Here is a 22757-nt window from a genome sequence, read left to right on the forward strand (position 1 = left end):
ATAATTAGGGACTTAGCCATTTAAAAATTTGGAACCTATGAACGCCACTCAGAGCCATTCAAATTAACTGAAGTTCTGAGGAGATGTGACTTACCATGAAACCAAGACAAAATGTAGAGAAGAGGTTTTTGAACATGTGCATATTCCTACCTACCTACTCTGCACCTTGGTATTCAATGCAGCGTTGCAGCTATTTAGTGCATGTACCTATTTGATGCTCACACAGTTGCAGCAGATCTGCTTTGGCACCCTTAGGATATTAGCTTTCCATTCTTCCCCTCCCTTTAAAAACATTTATGGATTAAGGCTTTGGAGTAAATCTTGGAGAGCATGTGTACAATATTTGATGAAATCTCAGACTACTCAGAGCTACTGAGCAAGGCCTTGAAATGGCTCCTGTTCACTGTTCAAGAGTTCATGGTCATTCTTACTACATTACTTTTTCACAGTAATGTAGTTCCCTCAATCTCTATTGTGCATTTTCTTTGTTCCACTTCTGTTCATTCATAGCTACCATTTTACCACTCCCTCCCACCACCAGGTGTGTAACATGCTTCAACAGAGCATCCCTGTGTGATTGTGCTCATGCCACAACTGCTCTAGAAGAGAGGGAGAATGCTTCTCAACAAATACTGCTTGATGTGTAGTAGCCTAAAACCCACTCTACTAACTTTTGTTGTTGTTGTGCTGGATTTCCTTTCTGGGCAAATTTCAAACTTGCAAAACCCATCAATTCCAAAGGAATATGACTGGCTTTCTTTACAACTGATGGCGTACATTTTCTATCTTATTTAGGAAGACAAGTCTATTGTTAGCTGAACTGAGGCAAATTGGGCGCAAGGAGCAGGGCAATCTGTGAGGCTGCAAAGAAAGAATGTGCATTACGAATCATACAGCTATATACATACATTAGGGTAAGTACATATCTGAGAAAGTCAAAGTCAGTTGAAGATGCATGCATATTTTTCAGCTTAATTATGATTGTCTTGCACCTTGTTCATAGATCAATTACATTACATCTGTTAAAACATGCACTGAAAAACAGCATCTCACTGGAAGCAAAAAAAAGGCACTAGAAGTCTTCTGAAGGAAACTTTTCTACTTGTGGGAAAGAAAGAATAAAGACCACTAAAAAAATTACATAACTGGTGTTAGGAGAAAGAGAAAAGAGCAATATGGAAAGAAAGAAGCCACTCACAACAAAACAAATAGCATATGAAATTGCATTCCCCATGATTACTTCTGGGGCAATATTGTCTTACTAAAATGCAGCTCCTCTCTAAAGGTAGTGAAAATTAACCATGAAGTAGGTAAACAAATTTACATAGATTTATTCAGCAGAAAAAAGGGAAGGTATAATGAGAAGCCAAATGCAAAAAATGACATTTATTTCGTTGTACCTGCATCACTGAACACTGTTCATTCTGAAAAGTAATGTCCCAGAGAACAGAACACTGGACTTAGATCAGAAGTAATGTGGTTTAAATTTCTGTCCAGGCATGAAATCAATGGTTGCCTTGAACAACTCACTAACTTTCAGCCTCAGGTTCTCGCCTATGAAATGGGAATATTAGTGAACTCTCCCACAAAGGCGTTGTGAGGATGAATCAATCTTGAAAACTCTTTTGGGACTATATGATGCCATGGATGCATTGATTTGTAGAATTTTCCAAATGAACTAGGATCTCAACAGAACCGGGCAGCACTTCTTGGGAGCAGCTCCTTGGGCTGTGGCACTGCAAATATATGTATCAGCCCTGAAAGGCAGCAACAGCGATATATTTAAGTTTTTGGTTCATTTGTATGAATAAATCTTTGGAGCAATGTGTGGACATTGAAGTGAATGTGTGAATTGGCAAGTGACCACTGATATTTTGATTTTTGTTAACCAATAATGTGAGTTGTAATATGGTTGCACCTTTAGGCCTTTTAGGAATGTTGATGGCTTATTCAAAAGCCCTGCTGGAATTAATAGGTGGTTTACATATTACAGCTGCAAATCATTTTAATTGTCTCGTGCAGCAGTGTAAAAGTTGCTATATGTGTAACTGCCATAACATGTTAACTGGTCCTAATATTTCCAAAACTGGACCATTAGGCCAGATCCAAGTTAATGAACATGAGGCAGAAAATAGAACTTTGAGCTGAAAGTCCACTGCAATGAAGCATCATTTTTAGCAACAAGAAAAAGAACTGGGTTTTAACTTAAGTGAGGAAAAAGGCACATTTTTATATTCTCGTGCACACAGACTGGGAAAATATGAAGAAAAATACTTTAAAAACTAGGCTTCAGGCACTTTAGGATATGGCACTATTCATTTATCCTTGCCTGAGTCAAATAATTTACTATGTGTGTTACTGAAGTGTATTATATTACTTCAGTTCCATGCTCAATTAACTGTGCTTAGTTACATTAAAATTAATTGGCTTGAACATGCATAATTGGATTTATAATTGCAGCTTAGCATGGCAGTTCTAAGGTCACTTGCATGGAATTGAGTCCCACTGATAAATGAGAATCTGCTTCTTGGTACAATGCACTGAGGGACGAGTTACTATTTTCTGTATTGGTTAGTCAAAATAGTTGTTTATACTCTTTCAGTACTACATGGTAATTTCTGCTGTATGACAAGCTGAGGTTTACAAAGCCAGTTGTGAATAAACACCGCATTTTGATAAGACAACAAAATGTACAATTCTTGTGTCAGGAAGGAAATAATACTATGACTGTTTAAGAACATACTCTTCTTCAAGTGAAGCTTCCATTTTTTTAACTTGTTCCCGGACCGACTTTGCTTGCTGTTGAAGGGTTTGCTTGTTCTTCTCACCAAGCTGTATTGCAAAAGACTTCTTGACAAGAGTCTCAGCCTCCATGGCCATGGCTACTGTCTGCTTAGAAAGTGCCTGTAAAGAGGTGTGGAGTTATGAACAGAATATATTTGTGGGGAAAGTCTAGAGATACATTGTTAGCAACTGGTCAAGCAGTGATCATTATTCATCTTGAGTGGATACCTTTGTAAAAAAAGAACTCCCAGAACACCACTTCAAAAAATTACTACTAGAGTGGTACCTTGGGTTACATACGCTTCAGGTTACATACACTTCGGGTTACATACGCTTCAGGTTACAGACTCCACTAACCCAGAAATAGTACCTCGGGTTAAGAACTTTGCTTCAGGATGAGAACAGAAATTGTGCGGCGCTGGCACAGCAGCAGCAGGAGGCCCCATTAGCTAAAGTGGTGCTTCAGGTTAAGAACAGTTTCAGGTTAAGAACGGACCTCCGGAACAAATTAAGTACTTAACCCAAGGTACCACTGTACAAGTATCTCTGGTTTAGATGAGGAATACCCCCAAAGAACAGATTGCAAAATAGTATAGTATATAAATAGGTTTTTGAAAGGAACTAATAATAATGGATTGTTATTATTTATTTCCTTTATAAATCACTTCCTATGAAGTAATTCAAAATGATTTCATAATACAGGGTGGCCCAAGAGTAGGTATACTTTTAAAAACAAACAAACAAACAAACAAACAAACAAACAAACAACAAACATTTTTCTTTCCTGATACTGTGAATGATGAGAACTTGAGTCAAGAACAAAGAAAATGGATTCTAAAGCAGTATACCTACTTTTGAGCCACCCTGTACAATGAAACATATCTAAAGCAATGGCATATATAAAAACAGTTCTTGGCTGATATGTAATGGGAGGCAATTCCAAAGGGCAGATGCTGCCACACTAAAGACTCGATTCCAACACCATGCAGAATATATCTTTGGATAAGAGAGTATCTATAGGATTCCCTCTCCTGCAGAGCACAGTGATCAGTTGGGTATGTAAGTGATGAGGTAAGATGCTCTTTTAGGTGTCCTGGTCCTAAGCTGTGTAGGGCTTTATACATCAGCACCAGAACTGGAGGTGGTAGCCACAATTCAGTCCCACTGCCAATGAAGCAGCCACCATGCCAAAGATTGCCAAAAGTGCACAGGGCCTGTTTTCCACTACCTGAAATCCTGCCCGACTGATAGATTACTAACTTGGAATTGGCATAGTCTGGTCTGCTGCATTCTGTGCCCCACTGTAGAAAGAGAGGAAAACCAGGACTCTACTGAACCTATGGGAATTGTTTATAATGGATGCTATGCCCAGGTTGACCAATATTGTGATGCGTGTGTTTTTTTCTTGAAAAATATACTATAGCACATTTTCAAGGATGTTGCCCAAGGCAAAAACAAGGAAATAAAATAAGATATATATCCTCAGCAAAAGAACCAATAGCAAATAGAACCAATTATGATTGTAAAATTCCAAGTACAGCAACATACATACCTTTGTCTTTTCTAGTTCTGATGACAAACTCTCTAAGCTGCTAAAGCTTAAGATGCGTTCAAGAGCAGAGCTTGCATGACTAAGGTACTTTACAACTGTTTCTTTGTCCCTTTCAAACTGTTCCCATGTGCTTACAGTGAGCTACAAGAAAGAACAAGAAGTAAAAGAAAAAGTTTGCCTGCCCTGCAATTTACTAGCAATATTGTCAAAGTTGATAATGACCTGGTTTGAAATATTAATTTTGTCTAGCTCAAATGATAATGAGTCAAACACCATTTCCCCCGATAGGTTCTTCTCCAACTCAGAATGCAAAACAAGCTTCTGAACATGCAAAATCAGTCTATTTTAGCACTTCATCTATTTTTTTGCTCATACTCCATAGACACTAATCACAGTTCAGACACAGCTATGCAAAAGCCCTGTAAAAGCTTGCTTTTAGGGCTCTAGAAAACCCTGCAGCATCTGAGCCACTGGCACAAGAAAGTTCCCAAGCCTTGAGAACAAGGGAGCTGTGTAATCACTGAGTTTGTCTCAGCAAGAATCACGATCTGCATGAATTGATGCTTAGGCAAAATCTCTTTATACACACTCTGTAAGCCACCACCCCCAACCCATGAAACTGTTAGGAGCTCCACCTTAGGACAGTTTTAACGTAAGTCCCATGGCCCAGAAGAAGGTATATAGAGTATATAAAAGGAATATGTTTAATCTTCTGCTCATGCCAACAAGGAACTTTCCTAGTGCTTTGTCAGAGAAGCTCAAGGTTTGCATAACTGCCTTGCTCTGACACTTGGGAGCTTCCCTGTGCCAACAGCTCACATACTGTACCGCTCCCTGGAGCTGGAATGTTTGTGTGTCTGCATACAAGTGCAAGGTGGAGATGCTGGTGTTTCACAAGCAGAAAAAATGGCCAAGTTTAACAAGAAAATGTATTACATTGTTCAAACTCAAAACAAAACAACTAAATATAGAGCAAATAAATCATAAACAAGGGGACTGTTTTTGTTTCTCTGTGGAGTTACATGAATAACACACTGACCTGCAATTGATCTTCACGTTTATCCATAGATTGCTGCATGTTTTCTAACATACTCTCCAACTTCCATAGCTCTTCTTGCACAGTGGGTGACAGACCACCTTCAATCTGCAGCTGCTTACCTCGGGCCATTTGCTGTTGCACATCTTGCCTCTTTTCATGGAGCCTCTTTGTCTTTTGCTGGGAGAAAACATCGGTAAGGGCTGAAGCAGATGTAGACATACTGATTCCCTCACTACAGAAATAGCCACATAGCTATGTATATATATACAAGTGGCAGTGAAAGAGGTGACTATAAAAGTGCTTACTACCGAAACAAGTGAAGGTTCACATATGGGCTATTGTCCTACCTGGTGATACTGAAGGAGTTGCTGAGCCTGTAATAAGCTTTCAACCTCTAAGATTTTATCAGCTTCTGCCTGAGCTTCTTTTGAATTTGTGATCAGTTCTTCCAGATTGACTTTCACCTCTTCTGTGTGCTGGACGCAATCACCTACAGCACTCAACATTTTCTCAATCTATTGTTAGGAGAAATATTAAACCTCTGTGAAGCAGTTCAGTGTCAAGAATCAATACTTTCAATCAGGGGTGAGGAACCTTTGGCCCTTCAGATGCTGCTGAACTACAACTTTCACCATTACTGGCCAGTGAACATTTATGCTGGGGCTGATGGGAGTTGTAGTTCAGCAACGTCTGCAAGGCCAAAGGTTATTCACGCCTGCATTTAATGATTCAAAAAAAACCCCTGAATTTTGCCAACTATTAAATTTATTATTTCCAAGTTTTTATTTTTTGTCACCACAGCACACTGCAAGTATGTATGAGTAGATTCCCTCCATTCCATTTGGTTAATGCTTTCTGAATTTGCTCTGTCTCACTTTTCCTGTTTCCAGTTCAGCTTCAGAGATTTTTTAAACGAATTGCAGAAGTGGCATCATTCAATGACTTTCCCCTCCATACTAGTACATATTTTATATGCAAAGTAGCAAACCCATCCTCCAAGTGGGATCCTTATGCAATCATAATGGTACCATTAATGCACATGAGGAAGCGATTAGCAGGCTCAGGGGAAACCCCAAGGATATTTAGGGAGAATAAAAAACAAATATGTGTCTGAAGCCCCCCCCCCCAAAGCCCAGTGAGGGCTAAGCTTTCTCAAGCTGCATACACAAAATACATTTAAAGCACCCATTTCAAAGAACCCTGGGAACTATAGTTTAGCCCTCAGAAAGTTACAGTTCCCATGATTTGGGTGTGTGTGTGCTTCAAGTGTATGATCGTTCATATGCAACCTCAGAGGCTGCATCTTGGGGTCTCATGCATCAGTTCAGTCCATATGAGTAAGGGCATTCTTTCAGATAGCCAGGTCTCAAGCTGTTTTGGAATTTATAAGTCAGCCGACAAAAACACCCCAACAACAACAACTTACACTTGGCTCAGTATCATCTTGGCAGCCAATGCTGCTCTTTGAGCAATGATATCACATATTCACAGAAGATGTTAAACTAGCACTGGGAAAGGACAGACCTCTGTGGTCAGGATATAGCCAGCCAATACAACACTTGGAAACTGACCCTGTATAAAGGAGCCAAACTACTCTAACACAGTGCCCCTTAGTCCCAATTCGCAGAGTTGGTCCCGTACAATACCATGTTATCAAGAGCTGCAGGGATGTCAAGCAAGATAAACAGGGCCACACTCCCCAATCTCTCTCCTGATAAAGGTCATACACAAGGGCAACTAAGGCTGATTCATTCCTGAATCCAGGGCTGAACCCACAGTGGTATGAGTCCAAATAATCCATTTCCTCCAATAGTGTCTGAAGCTGTACAGCTATCACCTTCTCTAGCACCTTTCCCCAAAAGAGTGGAATGTACAAGGAATAGTTCTCACAAGCCTCCAGGACCAGCACACTTTATTTTGAAAGCAGCCACACTACCACCTCTTTCAGAGCATCACCCCTTCACGCAATGAAGTGTTCATCACACCCTAAATCCAACCAACCTCTCACCTCAGACTCACTCAACTCAATCATGATGGGCAAGCGTAGAGAGGGCATATAAGCACAATGAAGTGATACTATACCTCTATCAACAAGGCTAAGAGGCTCTTAAAGTCACTTGAAAGTCTGGAAAGCTCATCCTCTTGCTTTTTGGCTTCATTCTCTGAAGAAACTTCAGACAGGGCAGTGAGCCTAGATTTCAACCAGCTGATAGCTTCTCCTTGCTTGCAAGTTTCTTGCTGAATTTCCTGAAATATAATTAATACAGAAATTAGAAACACAAACAAACAGTTTAGTCAACAGTTGTGAGTTGCCCCACTACTTGATTCTGTTTCCCCAGGAAGTGCCAGTTCTCTTACATTCCACTGTTTATATAACCTTGTTTACATTTGCTATAAAGATAAAGGACCCCTGGACGGTTAAGTCCAGTCAAAGGCGACTATGGGTTTGTGGCACTCATCTCACTTTCAGGCTGAGGGAGCCGACGTTTGTCCACAGATAGCTTTCCGGGTCATGTGGCCAGCATGACTAAACCACTTCTGGTGCAACGAAACACCATGACAGAAACCAGAGTGCACGGAAATGCCATTCACCTTCCCGCCGCAGCAGTATCTATTTATCTACTTGCACTGACGTGCTTTTGAACTACTAGGTTGTCAGGAGCTGTGATAGAGCAACAGGCGCTCACCCCGTTGTGGGGATTTGAACTGCTGACCTTCCAATCAGCAAGCCCAAGAGGCTCAGTACTGTAGTTTATACCACAATTCAGTGCTCTAAAATGCCAAAAGCAGAAAAGAGCTTATTTGCACTTTCAGTTTCTACCATCTGAACTCATCTTGCTAGTATTACAAGCAAAAACATCTATCTTATTTTCAGTAATTCTAAATGTACCTCTATTGATGTTTTAAAGTGATTATATTTAGTGGTATCACTGGCACCATGCTTAATCTTCTTGAGCTGGGCTTCCCTTGATGAAATCCAGCTTTCCAATTCAGAAAATCTGAAACATAACCACATAAACAACCAACAGCCAATAAGGAAACAGCAATAGTCATTTATATAAATCTTAATGGAACTAAAAGAATAGAGTTTTGAACTTACTACACCTCAAAAGGCTTCTGACTGTTTAGAAGGGAAATTGCCTCTGTTAAATGTTTTCAGTGATGGAACATTTAAAGCTGGTGAATATACTTTGGAAACATCCTGATCCTTCTTCTTTAATGCAGAGCCTGTACTTCTCTTAGGTATACTTTTATATTCTGTGTTGCTGTATATATGTAAGATTGGAAAAATTTCCTCTACTCCAGAGGAGTATTGTTGTATATTAGGGCTTATCATCTGGGGCCCTAGGACTCTAAAAGCCCTATGTAAAAGTTCAGTTTAGGACCTCTAAGGAAGGGAGGGAGAGGGAAAGGGAGAGAAGGAAGAGGGCAGGCAAAAGAGAGAAATAGAAGGGAAGCCTATGAAGTTTTGGCTCCAGCCCTGCCTACTGTGGGACCACAGCTGCCCACATATTACTCCTACAGGAGTGAAGTTCTATAGTTGTAAATTTATTTGGGCATAACAAAATGATGAGCAGGAGTGCTTTTCTAATTATCTTCACCAAGGTTTTATTATGTCTTTACCATTGTCAGACAAACAGTACCTGTCCTTGTAGTCTTTCCATTTATCTGGGTGATCCATTAGCTTCATGTAGGTTCTGGCAACCAGGGATTTAAGTTCACTGAGGCTTTTCTGGCTACTTTGTGATGTTGTCCTAAGTGGATCCGATTCAGGCAGTTTCAAGCACAATTCATTAATCAGATGCAATCTTTTCTCACATAGCTGTAAGGAGCCTTTCTCGCCAAAGAACAACTGAAGGCAGAAAAGGAAAATGATTGCCAACTCCATTGATATATTTGATGTAATATACCTTCCATTACGGGTATTTGCACGTCTATGGAAGATAAAACTGACTCATGAAGTTATAAAACCTAAAGGTCAGGTCACAGTCAATAATAATTTAAAGTCTGAGAAGTTAAAGCTGAAATCCTAAGCACACTAACTCTGTGTTTCTGGCAGTATTTTGAGCCCAGTTCACATGACAGACTTACATGCTGTTGATTCTGAATGACTGCTTTTTCACATAAATAAGCTCACACATAACCTCATAGTTTCTCACATAGGTATTTAAAATCTTGCAGGTACATTTCAATTTAAAAAAAGATATGACAGTGCATTTGTGAGAAGACACACACCTTCTCTCCAGCTTGTGCCACCATTGCAAGGAATCCAGCCCCTGCCACATGGTGTTGTTTTTTATACTTTATTTTTCTCTTTCCTCTTGAGTATTACAATTACTATTGAGATTCTATATATCAAGTATGACTGTTTAAAGTACCTAATGGGCAGCCCTCCCCATGTGATCACTGTTGACCAGGCACTAGTAGTTTTGATTAATTTTTTTGTAATCCCTAAACTATACAAGTACCCTTGGATCACAATCCAAGTTGGAGAATCCTATCCATTTGGCTGTGGAAGTTGAAATCATATAGGGTTTATTTCAACACAAGCATATATTGAACAGGAATGTAAGGATCATGTTGCTCATCTTCTGAAGCACATTGTGTACTTCATAATTCTCATGGAATTGTACAAGCTCATATGTACAATTTCTACATGTACCCATATAACTGCTTTTCAGGCTTACCTTGTGCTCTCTAATTATCTTCTCACTGCTCTCCTTGGACATCATCTCTTGCTCTCGAGCTAGTTCAGCATGACATTCTTGCACTGTTGCTAGGAATTTGCTCTTTTCCACTTGTATCTTCAAGCGAAGTAAATGGTATGGAGCTTCCAACTGGGCATCCTGCACCCCATAAACGGTGGGAGAGGAAAGAGGAAGTTAACATGATACTCATTTCCATTATTTTATAATATGATGTTAATATTTTTTAAAATATTGTTTGAGCTGCACAATGAAAGTCAATATAAACACATGGGGATTTCTAATTTTGCCTGTTCAAGAAAAGCTGAGAAGAAAATTTGTACAAAGAGACCACCCACGGAGACCAAGTGGAACCATGCTTACTTAAATCTGGAAATACTAACCTTCCATTGCTTATGTAACTTCCTAACAGCTTCCTGAAGAGCACGTTGTTCTTGCTCAGGAAGGATATCCGTAAGCTCATCACAAGCTTTCAGGAAAGCATTTAGCACCCTCTGGTCCAACTGACTGAAAAAATCCTGATGTTGAAAAATAATAGTACATAGTGATAACGTTACTGCTTTGCTAGGGAAAACACACAACTGGTAACAAAATCTCAGACTAAAGGAGGAAGGTGGTATTGCTGTTGGGCCTGCTTTTATGAATGGCATCTGAGCCTATCTTGTCCAAACTACCAGAAAAGCATGGCCAATACAAATACTTCATATCACTAGGAACTTAGGACATGTGGGTATTTTGGAGTTGTGGTGGTAATATTGATAACGATAACGATAAATTATTACAATGATGAAGTAGTAGCCACATCAAGAAACAAGGTTCCATATCACCACTTTCCTCTAAAACTTTATTGGCAGGAAACAGAGCTAGTACATAATTTATATTACTAAGTTCCATATAAAATGTCCCTTGTGCTGCTCACTCCCCATCCAGCTACACAAACCCCAAACATTACTCAGAATGGGAGGCCAGTTTTTATTTCTCATGCAGCTACTCATGGGAATTCTCTTTCAAGCTATGGGGGAAAGGTGTGGATGGACAGCTATATGCAAGTACACACCGACTTTCTGTTCTGAGTAACAGATGGTACACTGTGATTTGTGCACATCCACAAAGGTGTGAGGTTATTTTCGTCCTCTCCCCACAGGCAGAAATTTGCCTGCAGCAGGAAAAGGTCAACCATATCCTAACTTATGAGTCTGGAGTAGGTTAATTCTCAATTTCACTAAAATCAGCATTTTCAGAAATTATATCCTGTCACATACAAAGATGTAAATGCTTGCTTTATTGTGATTCCTAAATATACATTGCTATCAGCTGAACAGGATCATGTTGAAAATAAGGGTTTATACTCACGGTATGTTTTCTGAGAAGTTCTTCAGGTCTGCCTTTTTCCTTTAGACAACGATGTGCTATCTGTAGAACATTTTCTAATTCTGTTCTGGATTCCTCAAACTGCTTCATCAAATGACTGTTTGCCTCCACATTTTTCTTCCAGTCACTTGTCTTCTTGACCATATTCTTTGTAAATGAAAACAGGAAAAGATAACAATAACTCTAGGGGTAGTATGCAACAAAGAATGGACCCACTGAAAAAAATGAACTGAAATGAATGAAGTTATCTCCATTAATTTAAATAGGTCTACTTTAAGTAAAACTTAGTTGCATATCACCCTAGTTTTCATGATTATGTTACTCTACTCCAAATGGAACAAAACAAAATGATGAACATTTCCTTGTTTCCTTTTTAGCATTTCTTTAATAAGAAGCTTTGAAAGAATCTGTGAGGGTGGGTTAGATTTAGTCTGCTTTAATATGCACATGGCCTGAAAACTGGACATTCTGAGAGCTATAGTGCTTAAATCATCAATGGGAAATCAAACAGGGCAAAATCAGATACGACCCACAATTTGTCTGAAATCTGATACAGTATATTGCTAACATGCCAATATCTTAAAAGTAATAGTTCTGAAAACCTAGTTTAAACTGGCCTTAGTTCCTAAGTCCCCAGACCTTCTCTTTCTTTCCATCACAATCACCTGCAATACCTGAAACCGCCTCCATTTCACACTGCAGTTACTGGGACCAGCACATTGGTGAAAGGTAGAACCAGAAACATTGAGAGAGAAGGAGAAATATTTCTCCCTGTCCTCTCAAGCCAGTGGTGTACTGCTTAGTGGCCCTTGTGGAAAAAATGCTTCCCCCAAGGCCACTGGACCTGCACAGCATGTCTCCCTTTCTCTCATCATGAAGGAGCCACTGCCATTTGCCCCAGTAAGTACAGTTCAAGGAGGAAAGGGTTTTGGTGGCCAGGGGCTAAAGCAAAAGGTTAGGCACCTCTCCTCCACTGGACCACCATTCCAAATTTTCATCTCCTGAAGCAGCTTGCCTTTGAAAAAAAATATGCATGTCACATGTTGCTAGGTTCTCCGGCTGCTTCCTTCTCTACTCTTGTCATCTAGCCTGCATTTTTATTTCTACAGCATAATTTGGCAAGGGTTTACCCAAAATTTATCAGACTCAGACAATTTCAGGAAAATCTTCTTTGTGTAATCACAGAACTGAAAGATAACTCAGAGGCTGCCTAGTTCAACCTCTCAACTGAATGCAGAATCTGTGATGCAGGATGCAGCTAAAGCATCTCCTAACAGAGAGATGCCCAGCCTCTGCTTTCACACCTGAAGCTGCCTTATTTGACGTTATCTGGGTGGCTCTGGCTTTCTTCTCAGACATTTGAGATGAAGGCTCAGCTCTTTCATGCTGGGAGTGCTGCAGAATGGACCAACCTCCTCTCACAACAAATTACCTGAAAAGCAGCTTGTATTTCTACTACTTTCTTTTGAAGCACCGAAAGATTGAAGTGGTGTAACACCTTACTTGAAGTCACAAACTTCACAATGGTCTGACTGTTTCTCTCAATTAGTGATATGTCTTTCTTGCAATTTTCTTGATAAGCTACTAGATCCTAAAAGAAAATGAAAAATGAAAGCAAAATTAAAAGTGTTTTTACAGTAAGGAAAACTAAACAGTCAAAATAACACCAGTCCCAAACTAATACATCCATGTGGTATAGCCACCTTTTTTCTTTTTTAACATAATAATAATGAGTGAATTTATCCTTAAAATACAGTAGTTGCAGTAGTATCATTTCACAAAAATTAGATGCTATTTATTATTTTGCAAACATTTTTTAAAGGTCGTAGTCATGTGTGAGGTTTATGTGCACTGAAGCCCCAATGTTTTCAAATAGCTCTTGAGCATTTGAAATGAAACAGGATTGATCATGTATTGGCCTTTTAATGTAAATTTTAGTTGTTAAAATATTATAACAGAAGATTCATTGATACTCATTAAATGCTTCAAGGCTATTTTCCTATGTAAATATGTTATATTTATGACAAACCCGTATTGTGGGCTTATTAGCATTCAGAAAGCAATTTCTGTGTCATATGGAAAATTCAACTGTAACATTAGTTATGCATGTCTTAGCAGGTGACTAAGGCTGCAGTTTTAAAAGCATCTTGTATATAATTGAGCCCCAGTAAAATCTAGTGGGGGGCTACCTTTGAGTGAATATACTTGGGATCAGGATTTAAGTTACTCATATGTATGTTCCTCTGTCTCTATCACTGCATTCCCCAGAAGATAAAGAGGCACATCAAAGCAAAAAATAAAAGGCACTCAGCAAGTAGAATCCATTAAATTTTAATGATTATTGTTTAAAACATCACAAAAAGTAAGGTGGTGCCTTAAGTGTTTTAGAAAGTACCATTATTGTAATTTTTTTAAGCAAAGATCAGCAGCCTGGAATAATCTGGAAGGTATGGTTTAATTATGATTTCTCCAAAGCAGGATTATCTCCTGAAGCAGAGCCTGTGGTAGAGGGAACTTGCTTACCAGACAATTTATTGTCATATTCCTTTGATTCCTTACAAAGATTTACTAAAGTATTCCTTCTAATGATAGCAGATGAGATTCCTGGGTTCTAATAGAAGTGTGTGATAGCTGCATAGGTCAAAGAGCTGCATATTGCTTTAATAAGGATAGATTCACAACGCTGTATGCAGTGAGGCCTTTTTTCATGTTCACTCAGAAGAATAACATTTTTTCATTGGTGCACAGGGTTGCTGCCTAAGCTTGCAAAGGTGACTTCTGCTTTCAACACTCTGCACTCAACACACTGTTTACGATAACGTGTAGATGCATGGCAGCTTTCCACTGCCATGTAGGTCCACAGATATTTTGGAGTAGTGAGAAATATTAGCGTGATGAATGCAAAAATGAATGTCTGCTCCCCAAGGTCTCTGGTTAAGAGATCTTTCCTGGCTCTGCTATCTGACATGCCAGGGATTGCACATGCTATACCACTGAGTCAGGCCCCCTAAGGTGAGCTTCAGTTCAATGCAATCTAAAGTGACTTTTGTGTTGCCTAGAGTGGAATATTGGGTGCATTCTTACAGAGCTGAAACTGGAGCAAAATATGAATCTTTTTAGTATACTGTTCAACTGAATCTCCCCTTTGAGCATTCATGGAAGAAATACCTGATGTTGCTGTTTAAAAACATCGGCAGGCTGGACTTCGGGGTCTAGGACAGAAATAATTTCATTGACTTTCTCAAGAGATTCATAAAAATTTGTAATTTGCTTCTCCAATTCTTCCAGGTGAGGCAGCAGCTGCTGAGATTCATAGAGCACAACCGGACAGGTACCATCTACCTGAAAAATATATATATTCACATTATTGTATATTGTGCATTTTTAAAGTAAAATGGGCCTTGTAATGCATCTTTATTCCCTTAGCACCAACATAAAAGGTTTAAAATAGTAACAGGTTCCTATAATATTATTCACTATATGTTGACTTTAATATGTAGTTATTAAATTATCATTAGAACATTTGTGTGGGTGATATGTCATTCTACTGTCTTATACTCCACATCAGCTTCTCTCTCCCACACATTTCTCTGCCTACCCTTTTAGCCTCATCTTACCTGCCATCCTTGCCTGATTTCCTCTTTGATAGGGCAAATAATACTGTAATCCTACAGGCACTCATCTGGGATAAAGTCCCACTGAATTCTCCAAGACTTACATCCAAGTAGGCATGCACATCAGTCCTGGCCTTATATCTAAGCCTTAGAACATCTTCAACAATTGCTTGAATACCTTGCCAAGCTGTCCTTTGATTCCTGACATAGTTGCAAGCATTTCATTGACTTCTTCTGGTGGAAGTTCCTTGGTAACAAGTTGTGCTGTCCTTGTAACCATCTTGTACTGTGATTCCATCACAGGCACTTTCTGTTTAATATCCTGCAACAAATAGTTCAGCAGTAACTATGTATGTAGGTATGCACTTTCTTTTTATACAGTGACTGTCCGGCTAGTTGTAGGTGCAAGATCTACTCTGAGTAAAACTTAATACTACCTCTGGTCCACCATTATAATGACTACACTACACCAGCTCTTCCTGGTTCTCATGTAAGCAAGGGAGAAATACAATGAAAAGTGTAATATTTGCAAGGAAAGAAAGTACCTGAAAACCAGAACATATAAACTGATGCACCAGCTAAATAAGGCTCTGTCCTAGAGGATGCACTTTCCCATAAACCCTGGGTACAACAGGCAGGACAGGACAGAAGACAAAGAAATAATAGTTGGGTAAACTAAACCCAGTCCCCCAACACCCTGGACCAGTGTGGGAGGTGGTGTTGGGAGCTGAAAGGGTAGCAAAACATCACCTTGCTCTCTCCATTGGACTCAACCCTGAATGTTTAAAGAATGGTCTCTGCTGGAAGAAAAAGAAACTTGCCTCTATTTCTTGAACAAACATTTTCATATTTAGAAAGGACACTTCTAAAGGAACACGGAATTTCCTCTTTGCTTGATCAGTGAAAGCAGACAAGGTAGCTACACCATCCAAATATTCTTTTCTCATTCTGTCTAATTCATCAGCCCGAGCGTACTATGAAAGCAGATAAAACAGAGGGTCAATAGAACACTGACTGGTTCAGGAGCAAATGCTTGCATTTCATCCAGTATTATTTTTAGAACTCTGTGAAGTGATATTTTCGCATTGAAAATAGCATTAAGTAACATGCACATCTTTACAGTGGCATAGGAAGGGGGTGCGGTGGGTGCGGTCCACCCCCAGGTATCATCATTGAGGGGGTTGTTCAGTCAACAGGCGCGACAAAATGTGGCTGAACTCGACGCTGTGTAGTGGAGAGCGTATGGATAAGGAGTCAGCATTGTATGTTCTGCATCTAAGGTCAGAGGAAGTATGCCAGAATTGCACTGGCAGTGCCACAGGGCTTTCCTCCCTCCCGCTCTGTTGGTGGGGGAGCCTGTGCCTGTGCTGTTGCCCCCTGAACTCACTCGGGCTCAGGCATCGCCCTTAAAGGCAGAGGCAGGCAAACGCTTGGGAGCTGTGCGGAGCTGCTTCTCTCTTCGCTGCCACACACTCTGTATCTCTTAAGCACCTACACTCAGGTATTCATGGGTTTCTTTTCCTGAGTAATGGGATGTGTTTTTGAAGTTGCGAACAAATTTACATGGTGACCCTTTCCTCCTTCTCTCTCTCTCTCTCTCTCTCTCTCTCTCTCTCTCTCTCTCTCTCTCCCCCCTTCCACCTTTCCACATATCCCCGCTTAACTGTTTCCTGCCTCGCTTTAAATCCTTTCTCATGTGAAAAGACACCTTGGGGAAGTGATTTTGCCCTTTCAGCTCCTTTTTGTGTCAATGGGTAAAACTATGGAACAAAAACCACCAAGGACATACTTGTTTGACTTGCATAAATAACTCTCTCCATCGTCCATTCAGCAACAGCAGCTGTTGTTTTAAATCTCTGGAAATGGTCTCATCACACGTCTCGATCAGAAAATTGCCAGCATCATTCATAGCAGTGTGCTGCTGAATCCACTGCGGTAAATGCCGAAAGAAATCCTAAGAAGAACACAACTAACAATGAATTCTGAAAATGCAAACATAAAAACCTCACACCACTTATTAAATCATCATTTGGTTTCCTCCTTACTTCCCTTTACAACTAGTCTGACAATGTCTGTTTTCTGCATGTTGTAAAAAACAAAAAACTTTTGGTACCACTTTGTTATGGGGGCAGGTAGTCATCATTAAGACTACCCAAATGAAGATTTGAGACACTGAGGTGCAACCTTGCTTTATTTACAGTTCACGCTTCAACAAATACACTTGGCTTGATAAGAATAAATAGGTAAGCTTCTTCCAAACTTTGAAGCTACAAATGTGAACAAGAGCAGCTGTGAGGTGATCCCAACCTCTTCAACTTCATACTGGGGGAAAAGGCTGAGGACTGTTTGGCAGCTGTGTGGCCAAAGCACTCAAAGAACCTTGGAGACTCTGTAGGACTAAACTGGCAAAAGAAGCCACCAAAATATTTACTGGCCCTGCCTTCTAAAGGGAAGCATGGGGGCACCTATGCAGAAACTGTACATATCAGAGATTCCATGTGTGTAAGGAGATCCTGGACAAGGCTGATCTTTGAAGACACTATGCATGACAGCCTTCAGCAAACTATGATAATAAATTATTTCTACTACCTATTTCTTTCCATATTCTGAGCCTTGGCTTCTTTCAAAGCTAATCCTCTGATCACTCTTGTCGGAGGACCTGAGCATATAGTGGCTTCACTACTGTTGGTGCTACATCTAGGTGTATGTGTCTCCTCTTCCCATCTCCTCTTTCTGGGAGATGATGCCAGACCTGTATCTACCTCTGAATCCTCCTGCCCTGCAGGGGTGCCAACTTGAATAATTTTTTTACGGGGAGGGGCAGGTAAGCAATTACCGTATTTTTCGCTCTATAACACGCAGTTTTTTCCTCCTGGAAAGTAAGGGGAAATGTCTGTGCGTGTTATGGAGCGAATGCCTACAGATGGCAGGGGAATCCGCTGCAGTTGTGAGCAGTCCGTGACTCTCTTTGAAACTGCAAAGCGGGTGTAAGCGGCTCCTGTCAGCGAGCCTAGCCCGGAGGAGGGAGAGAAGCAGATCGGGGTTGGTTGCTTTAAAACAACCCCGTGCTCTATGTCCCTCGAAGCAGATCGGGGTTGGTTGCTTTAAAACAACCCCGTGCTCTATGTCCCTCTCTCTTCTCCAGTGAGCTGCGAAGTAGCAGCAAAGCTTTTCAGCCAGCCTAGCCGGGAGGAGGGAGAGAAGCAGATCGGGGTTGGTTGCTTTAAAACAACCCCGTGCTCTATGTCCCTGCCTGCAGTTTTTTGCTGTCCGATTTTGGATCAGCCACTGTAGGGGCTGTGTGTGTGTGTGTGTGTGCTTGAGCTATCGTTCTCCTCCTCCTCCTTCCTGTTCACTCTCACAGCACCCCAGCGCTCTCCTGTGACTTTAGGATTGATACTCTGTGTGTCTCTGTGTGTGAGAGGCATCCTTCTCCTTCTCTTGCTTCCCCTTCACTCTCCCAGTGCCCCTGCTACTCCCAGCGCCCCTGCGACTTTAGGATTGATACTCTGTGTGTGTGTGTGTGTCTGTGTGTGTGTGAGGCATCGTTCTCCTCTTGCTTCCCGTTCACTCTCCCAGCGCCCCTGCGGTCTCCTGCGACTTTAGGATTGATACTGTGTGTGTGTGTGTGTGAGAGAGAGAGAGAGAGAGGGGGGGGGATCGTTCTCCTTCTCTTGCTTCCCACTCCCAGCGCCCCTGCCTCTCCTGCGACTTTAGGATTGATACTCTGTGTGTCTGTGTGTGTGAGAGGGATTGTTCTCCTCCTCCTGCTTCCTGTTCACTCCCCCAGCGCCCCTGCGACTTTAGGGCGACTTTAGCATGGATCCACATGGATCCTCAGGATTTTTGCATTGGGCTACCCCAAACTCACCGTCAGATCACATGTCTGTGGCCACAGCATGAACCACAAAAATCATACATCCACTGTTTTGTTTAGAATATTTTTTTCTTGTTTTCCTCCTCTAAAAACTATGTGCGTGTTATGGTCTGGTGCGTGTTATAGAGCGAAAAATACGGTACATGACATGGCACATTTGAATGGCAATACTCATCAACTTTGGGGGGCACTGGCCCCCTCAAATATTTTATTGGGGGGCCTGAAGGGACCTTGGCCCCTAGGAGTTGTCTCCTATGCAGCCCTGTAACATCTAGCCTGCCCCCTTTCTAATAGCTGACCAAATCTATTGTAGCTAATTATTTGTTTTGTTAGCAAATGATGTTGGTCCACATGTGTCCAGTGCTGCTGTGCTTAACGTTCTTTGGATCAGGGTCCCTGTTAAACAATGGCAAAGAGCACACACAGCCACTATAGCATTAATCAAAGAATATTCCTTACCTTTTTGGCATGTTCAGAGTGATTCAGCATTTTTTCGGCATCTTCTAGCCAGGCTTGCAGACTGGCCACTGTGCTGCTATATCGGTCCCAATTAGCAATGACTTCTTCTAACATGCTTCTCACACTTCTCACCTCTACTGACAAGTGCCTCCACTGTGTTGTTGTCTCATTCATGAATCTCATAACACTCTCTATCTCTTCAGCTGAAATACAGTACTGGAATTTAACATAAATCTTGACCCAACTGAAGTGAGTATTCCCAGCGCTGCAACTTTTAATCCATTAATTGGCTAGATTAACCAATTCTAAAAATTTTGATTGGCCCCAGACTGTGCCCTGGTTAACTGGGCAGTAGCGTTTTGCTTTTGTTTTCAATATTTAACCTGGTACAGATGAAAACAGCATATGGTGAGCAGCATCTTTAAAGAAGTATCCCTCCTTCTCCCTAATTCAGGGGGGAATAGAATGTAGCTTCAAATATTATGTCTGCTACAACCAGTGCTTTTTTTCTAGAAAAAGAGGTGCTGGAACTCACCATGAACGCCTCCCTTGTTCTCTTATAATGGTGTTGGAACTAAGTTCCAGTGAGTCCCAGCTGAAAAACCCCCCTGGCTACAACACACATGCACTCACAATCTCAACACAGAGTGTGCTTTTTCACTTCAGAGCTATTGCCTTAGGTCATATGTAAATTTAATTAATATTGCCATCCCAATGGCTTAAAAATATGAGCTGGCATGGTTAATTCACCCCACTAACGCTAAAGGGAGGGATTTTTTTAAAATGGAAAATGGCGGGGGGGGGGGAGGGAGGCAGGAGAGAATAATCCACCTCTCCACCCATCTCCATAGGGAATTCTCTTGTTTGTATTTATAGAACATTCCCTAGTGCTTGGTAATTGCTACAATAACGGTACAAGGTCAGTAGTATTATTACCCCCAGCCTTACTGCAGGTGTGAGGCTGGGCTATATGGTTCTTATTTATCCTAAAGCCTAGTTCTTATACCACTGGAAATACATGACCAAGAAAAAGGAAATGGTCTTTGCTGTATCAATGCAATCTTAAGGCTAAGAATTCAAGCACTTTGTACAAACAATAAAATATGTAAGGAATATCACAGTGTATCTGTTCATTTCTTATACAATGCTGGACTATGGATTCATAGAAATCTGTTTATCAAACAAGGAAGCAGAAAGCCACATCAATTTCTCTGTACTAAGGGTAGAACATGTGGATGATACAGGTGCCTGAAATCAACAATGATACACTCATTAAATTACTAGCTGTTACCTATAATGGTGTCAAGGGACTCCTATGTTTTGCTTAGGGATTGCTTGCTTCCATATGCTTCAGTGCAAAACTAGAGAATGCCTACTGTGTTATTGCCAAGAATATTGCTTTGAATTTTCTTCATCTAGTTGATCTTCTACTTAATTTGTACACTGAACTCTAATTTTGTCATGTTCCAAATTGCTTAGCAACAGTTCAGCTTGATCATACAGCAAAAATGGAGCCCAGAATAACTTTAATCTAATGCCAAACAAATATATTGTTACTTACATGAGCCATTAGCTCTGGCATACATCTCAGCTGCCTTTTTCAAGATTTGGTAAGTAACTTCATACTGCTCAAAAAATTTGTTGTTTTCTATAACAGACTAAAAAGAAAGAGAGAGAGAGAGAATGCAAATGATATTGATACAATTTATGGGGAAATAAACATTACCTACATTTTCATGTATGTTAAGAATTTTGTCTGATTTCATCTTTCTCTATTGGCTTATAAAATGAAATATGGAAATGCTTCTGAACATTAATAAACTTTACACCATCATCAAAAAGTGCATTACTTTGTAAAAATTAAGAGAGGATTTCAATAATCATTGAGCACAAATTATTAGTTATTGAAAGGTGTCACAATTAGGGATTGGGATGTCATTCAGATTAAATGAATGACTGTCTTATAATGCATCAGAGCACTGGTCCGTCTAATTCAGAGTTTAATTTTTTTTATTAAATTTCCATTTTGCATTTTAGAATATTCACTTAAACAACCTTAAAATATCAATGACTTCCCTTCCTCTCTTTTCATTTTGAACAACATGAATCCCTTCATATTTTATATAAACTAATTCAAGACTGTCTATAGTAATGTGCAGAGCAGATTTGGGGATGGGATGAGAGTAGGAGAGGGAGGCTAACCACTTGTGCTAGTGCTAATCGTTGCATTGGCACAAAAATGTTGGTTGAATACTGCCCCATATCTATTCAAATATCCTATTGAATTTGATGGATCTTACTTCAAAGTTAAGTGGGATTTGGCTTGCACAGAAATGAATGGAGAAAAGAGAATACTGGGGAGATGAGTGACCTGTCTGCAACTACAAAATGCAGCTTGACTTTACTAGTTAGCTCCTCTAGTGTCAACTTCACATGTTTGCAACTGTAAATGATATGTTGCACTGAAGAACAGACTAGGGACTCAGCTACACAGCTGCAAATAAAACTTTTAAATGTGTTGTAAAGTGTAACATACAAATGTGACACTAGATGCAAAGTTCAACGTACTTTTCAAAACATTTTAAAATAAAGCATTTTCACAGTGTTTTTTATATGTGTATAGATTCCACCTAGGTCATTCTCTTCCCACGTCAACAATCAGTAGATAATTAAAACAGATGGGACCCTTCAGCAAGATGTTGCAGTGTTCGTAACTGCTCCAATCTAGCACCTTGCACCCCAACCTGGCTGACAGCTCCACCCAACAGTCTTGTGCTCCAACAGAAGGTCAGCATTCTGAAAGGGTTGTGGGGGGTATGGGTATATTGTGCCCAATCCAAGCTGTATTGAATTACCTTATTTCTCCATTAATTTCTATGGATGGCTCTCTCTCCCATTCATGGGGTCATTTAAAAATAGCTTCTTGTAAAACAGGAAGTGACCTTTTCTGACAATGAGATGGTTCTTCCTACCACACATATATATACATACATTTCTCCACACTCCTGTTCCAATTACTCCATTCTGTTCCAACCTCTCACTCAACTGTCAGCTCCCCCCACCTCCTTCCAGTCTTTTAATGTACTGTTCCATCATGTTATTATTGGACTATTTTAGGGTACCCCCCTTAAGTTTCCATCCCCAGAAGTTTTTTTCTTAAAAAGTGTGCATATCTTGAGGATATTCCCTAATCTACCCAGAGTTTTCTCTTGTATGGGGGATGGTACAGGACACTCCTCTATTCAGTAATGTAGGTAATTATGGAGAGTTCTGGCACAACAGACATTTTTGCAGTCAGTATAGCATGTATAGATTCCATCACTATCCTTTTCTTTTCTTTTTTTAGCATAGACGT

At 40.3% G+C, this 22757-nt stretch overlaps 1 protein-coding gene across 20 annotated transcripts in view; it reads right to left on the bottom strand.

The window, feature by feature from the left end:
* SYNE1 (spectrin repeat containing nuclear envelope protein 1) overlaps positions 1-22757 on the bottom strand; it is a 273458-nt gene that overhangs the window by 180859 nt on the left and 69842 nt on the right. For all 20 annotated transcript variants that reach the window (XM_083496328.1, XM_083496315.1, XM_083496320.1 and 17 more), the window contains 17 exons: positions 20964-21060; positions 19403-19605; positions 16856-17020; positions 15888-16040; positions 15245-15388; positions 14621-14794; positions 12885-13043; positions 11435-11599; positions 10465-10599; positions 10064-10222; positions 9020-9228; positions 8266-8374; positions 7458-7622; positions 5723-5890; positions 5376-5552; positions 4337-4477; positions 2744-2904 (listed from right to left, as the gene is read on the bottom strand). In XM_083496328.1, coding sequence (XP_083352454.1) covers positions 2744-2904; positions 4337-4477; positions 5376-5552; positions 5723-5890; positions 7458-7622; positions 8266-8374; positions 9020-9228; positions 10064-10222; positions 10465-10599; positions 11435-11599; positions 12885-13043; positions 14621-14794; positions 15245-15388; positions 15888-16040; positions 16856-17020; positions 19403-19605; positions 20964-21060 — 2684 coding nt within the window. The remainder of the gene's footprint in view (positions 1-2743; positions 2905-4336; positions 4478-5375; positions 5553-5722; positions 5891-7457; positions 7623-8265; positions 8375-9019; positions 9229-10063; positions 10223-10464; positions 10600-11434; positions 11600-12884; positions 13044-14620; positions 14795-15244; positions 15389-15887; positions 16041-16855; positions 17021-19402; positions 19606-20963; positions 21061-22757) is intronic.

Source organism: Podarcis liolepis (assembly GCF_965112155.1).
Source record: "Podarcis liolepis genome assembly, chromosome: 3".
In the NCBI taxonomy this organism is placed as follows: Eukaryota; Metazoa; Chordata; class Lepidosauria; order Squamata; family Lacertidae; genus Podarcis; species Podarcis liolepis.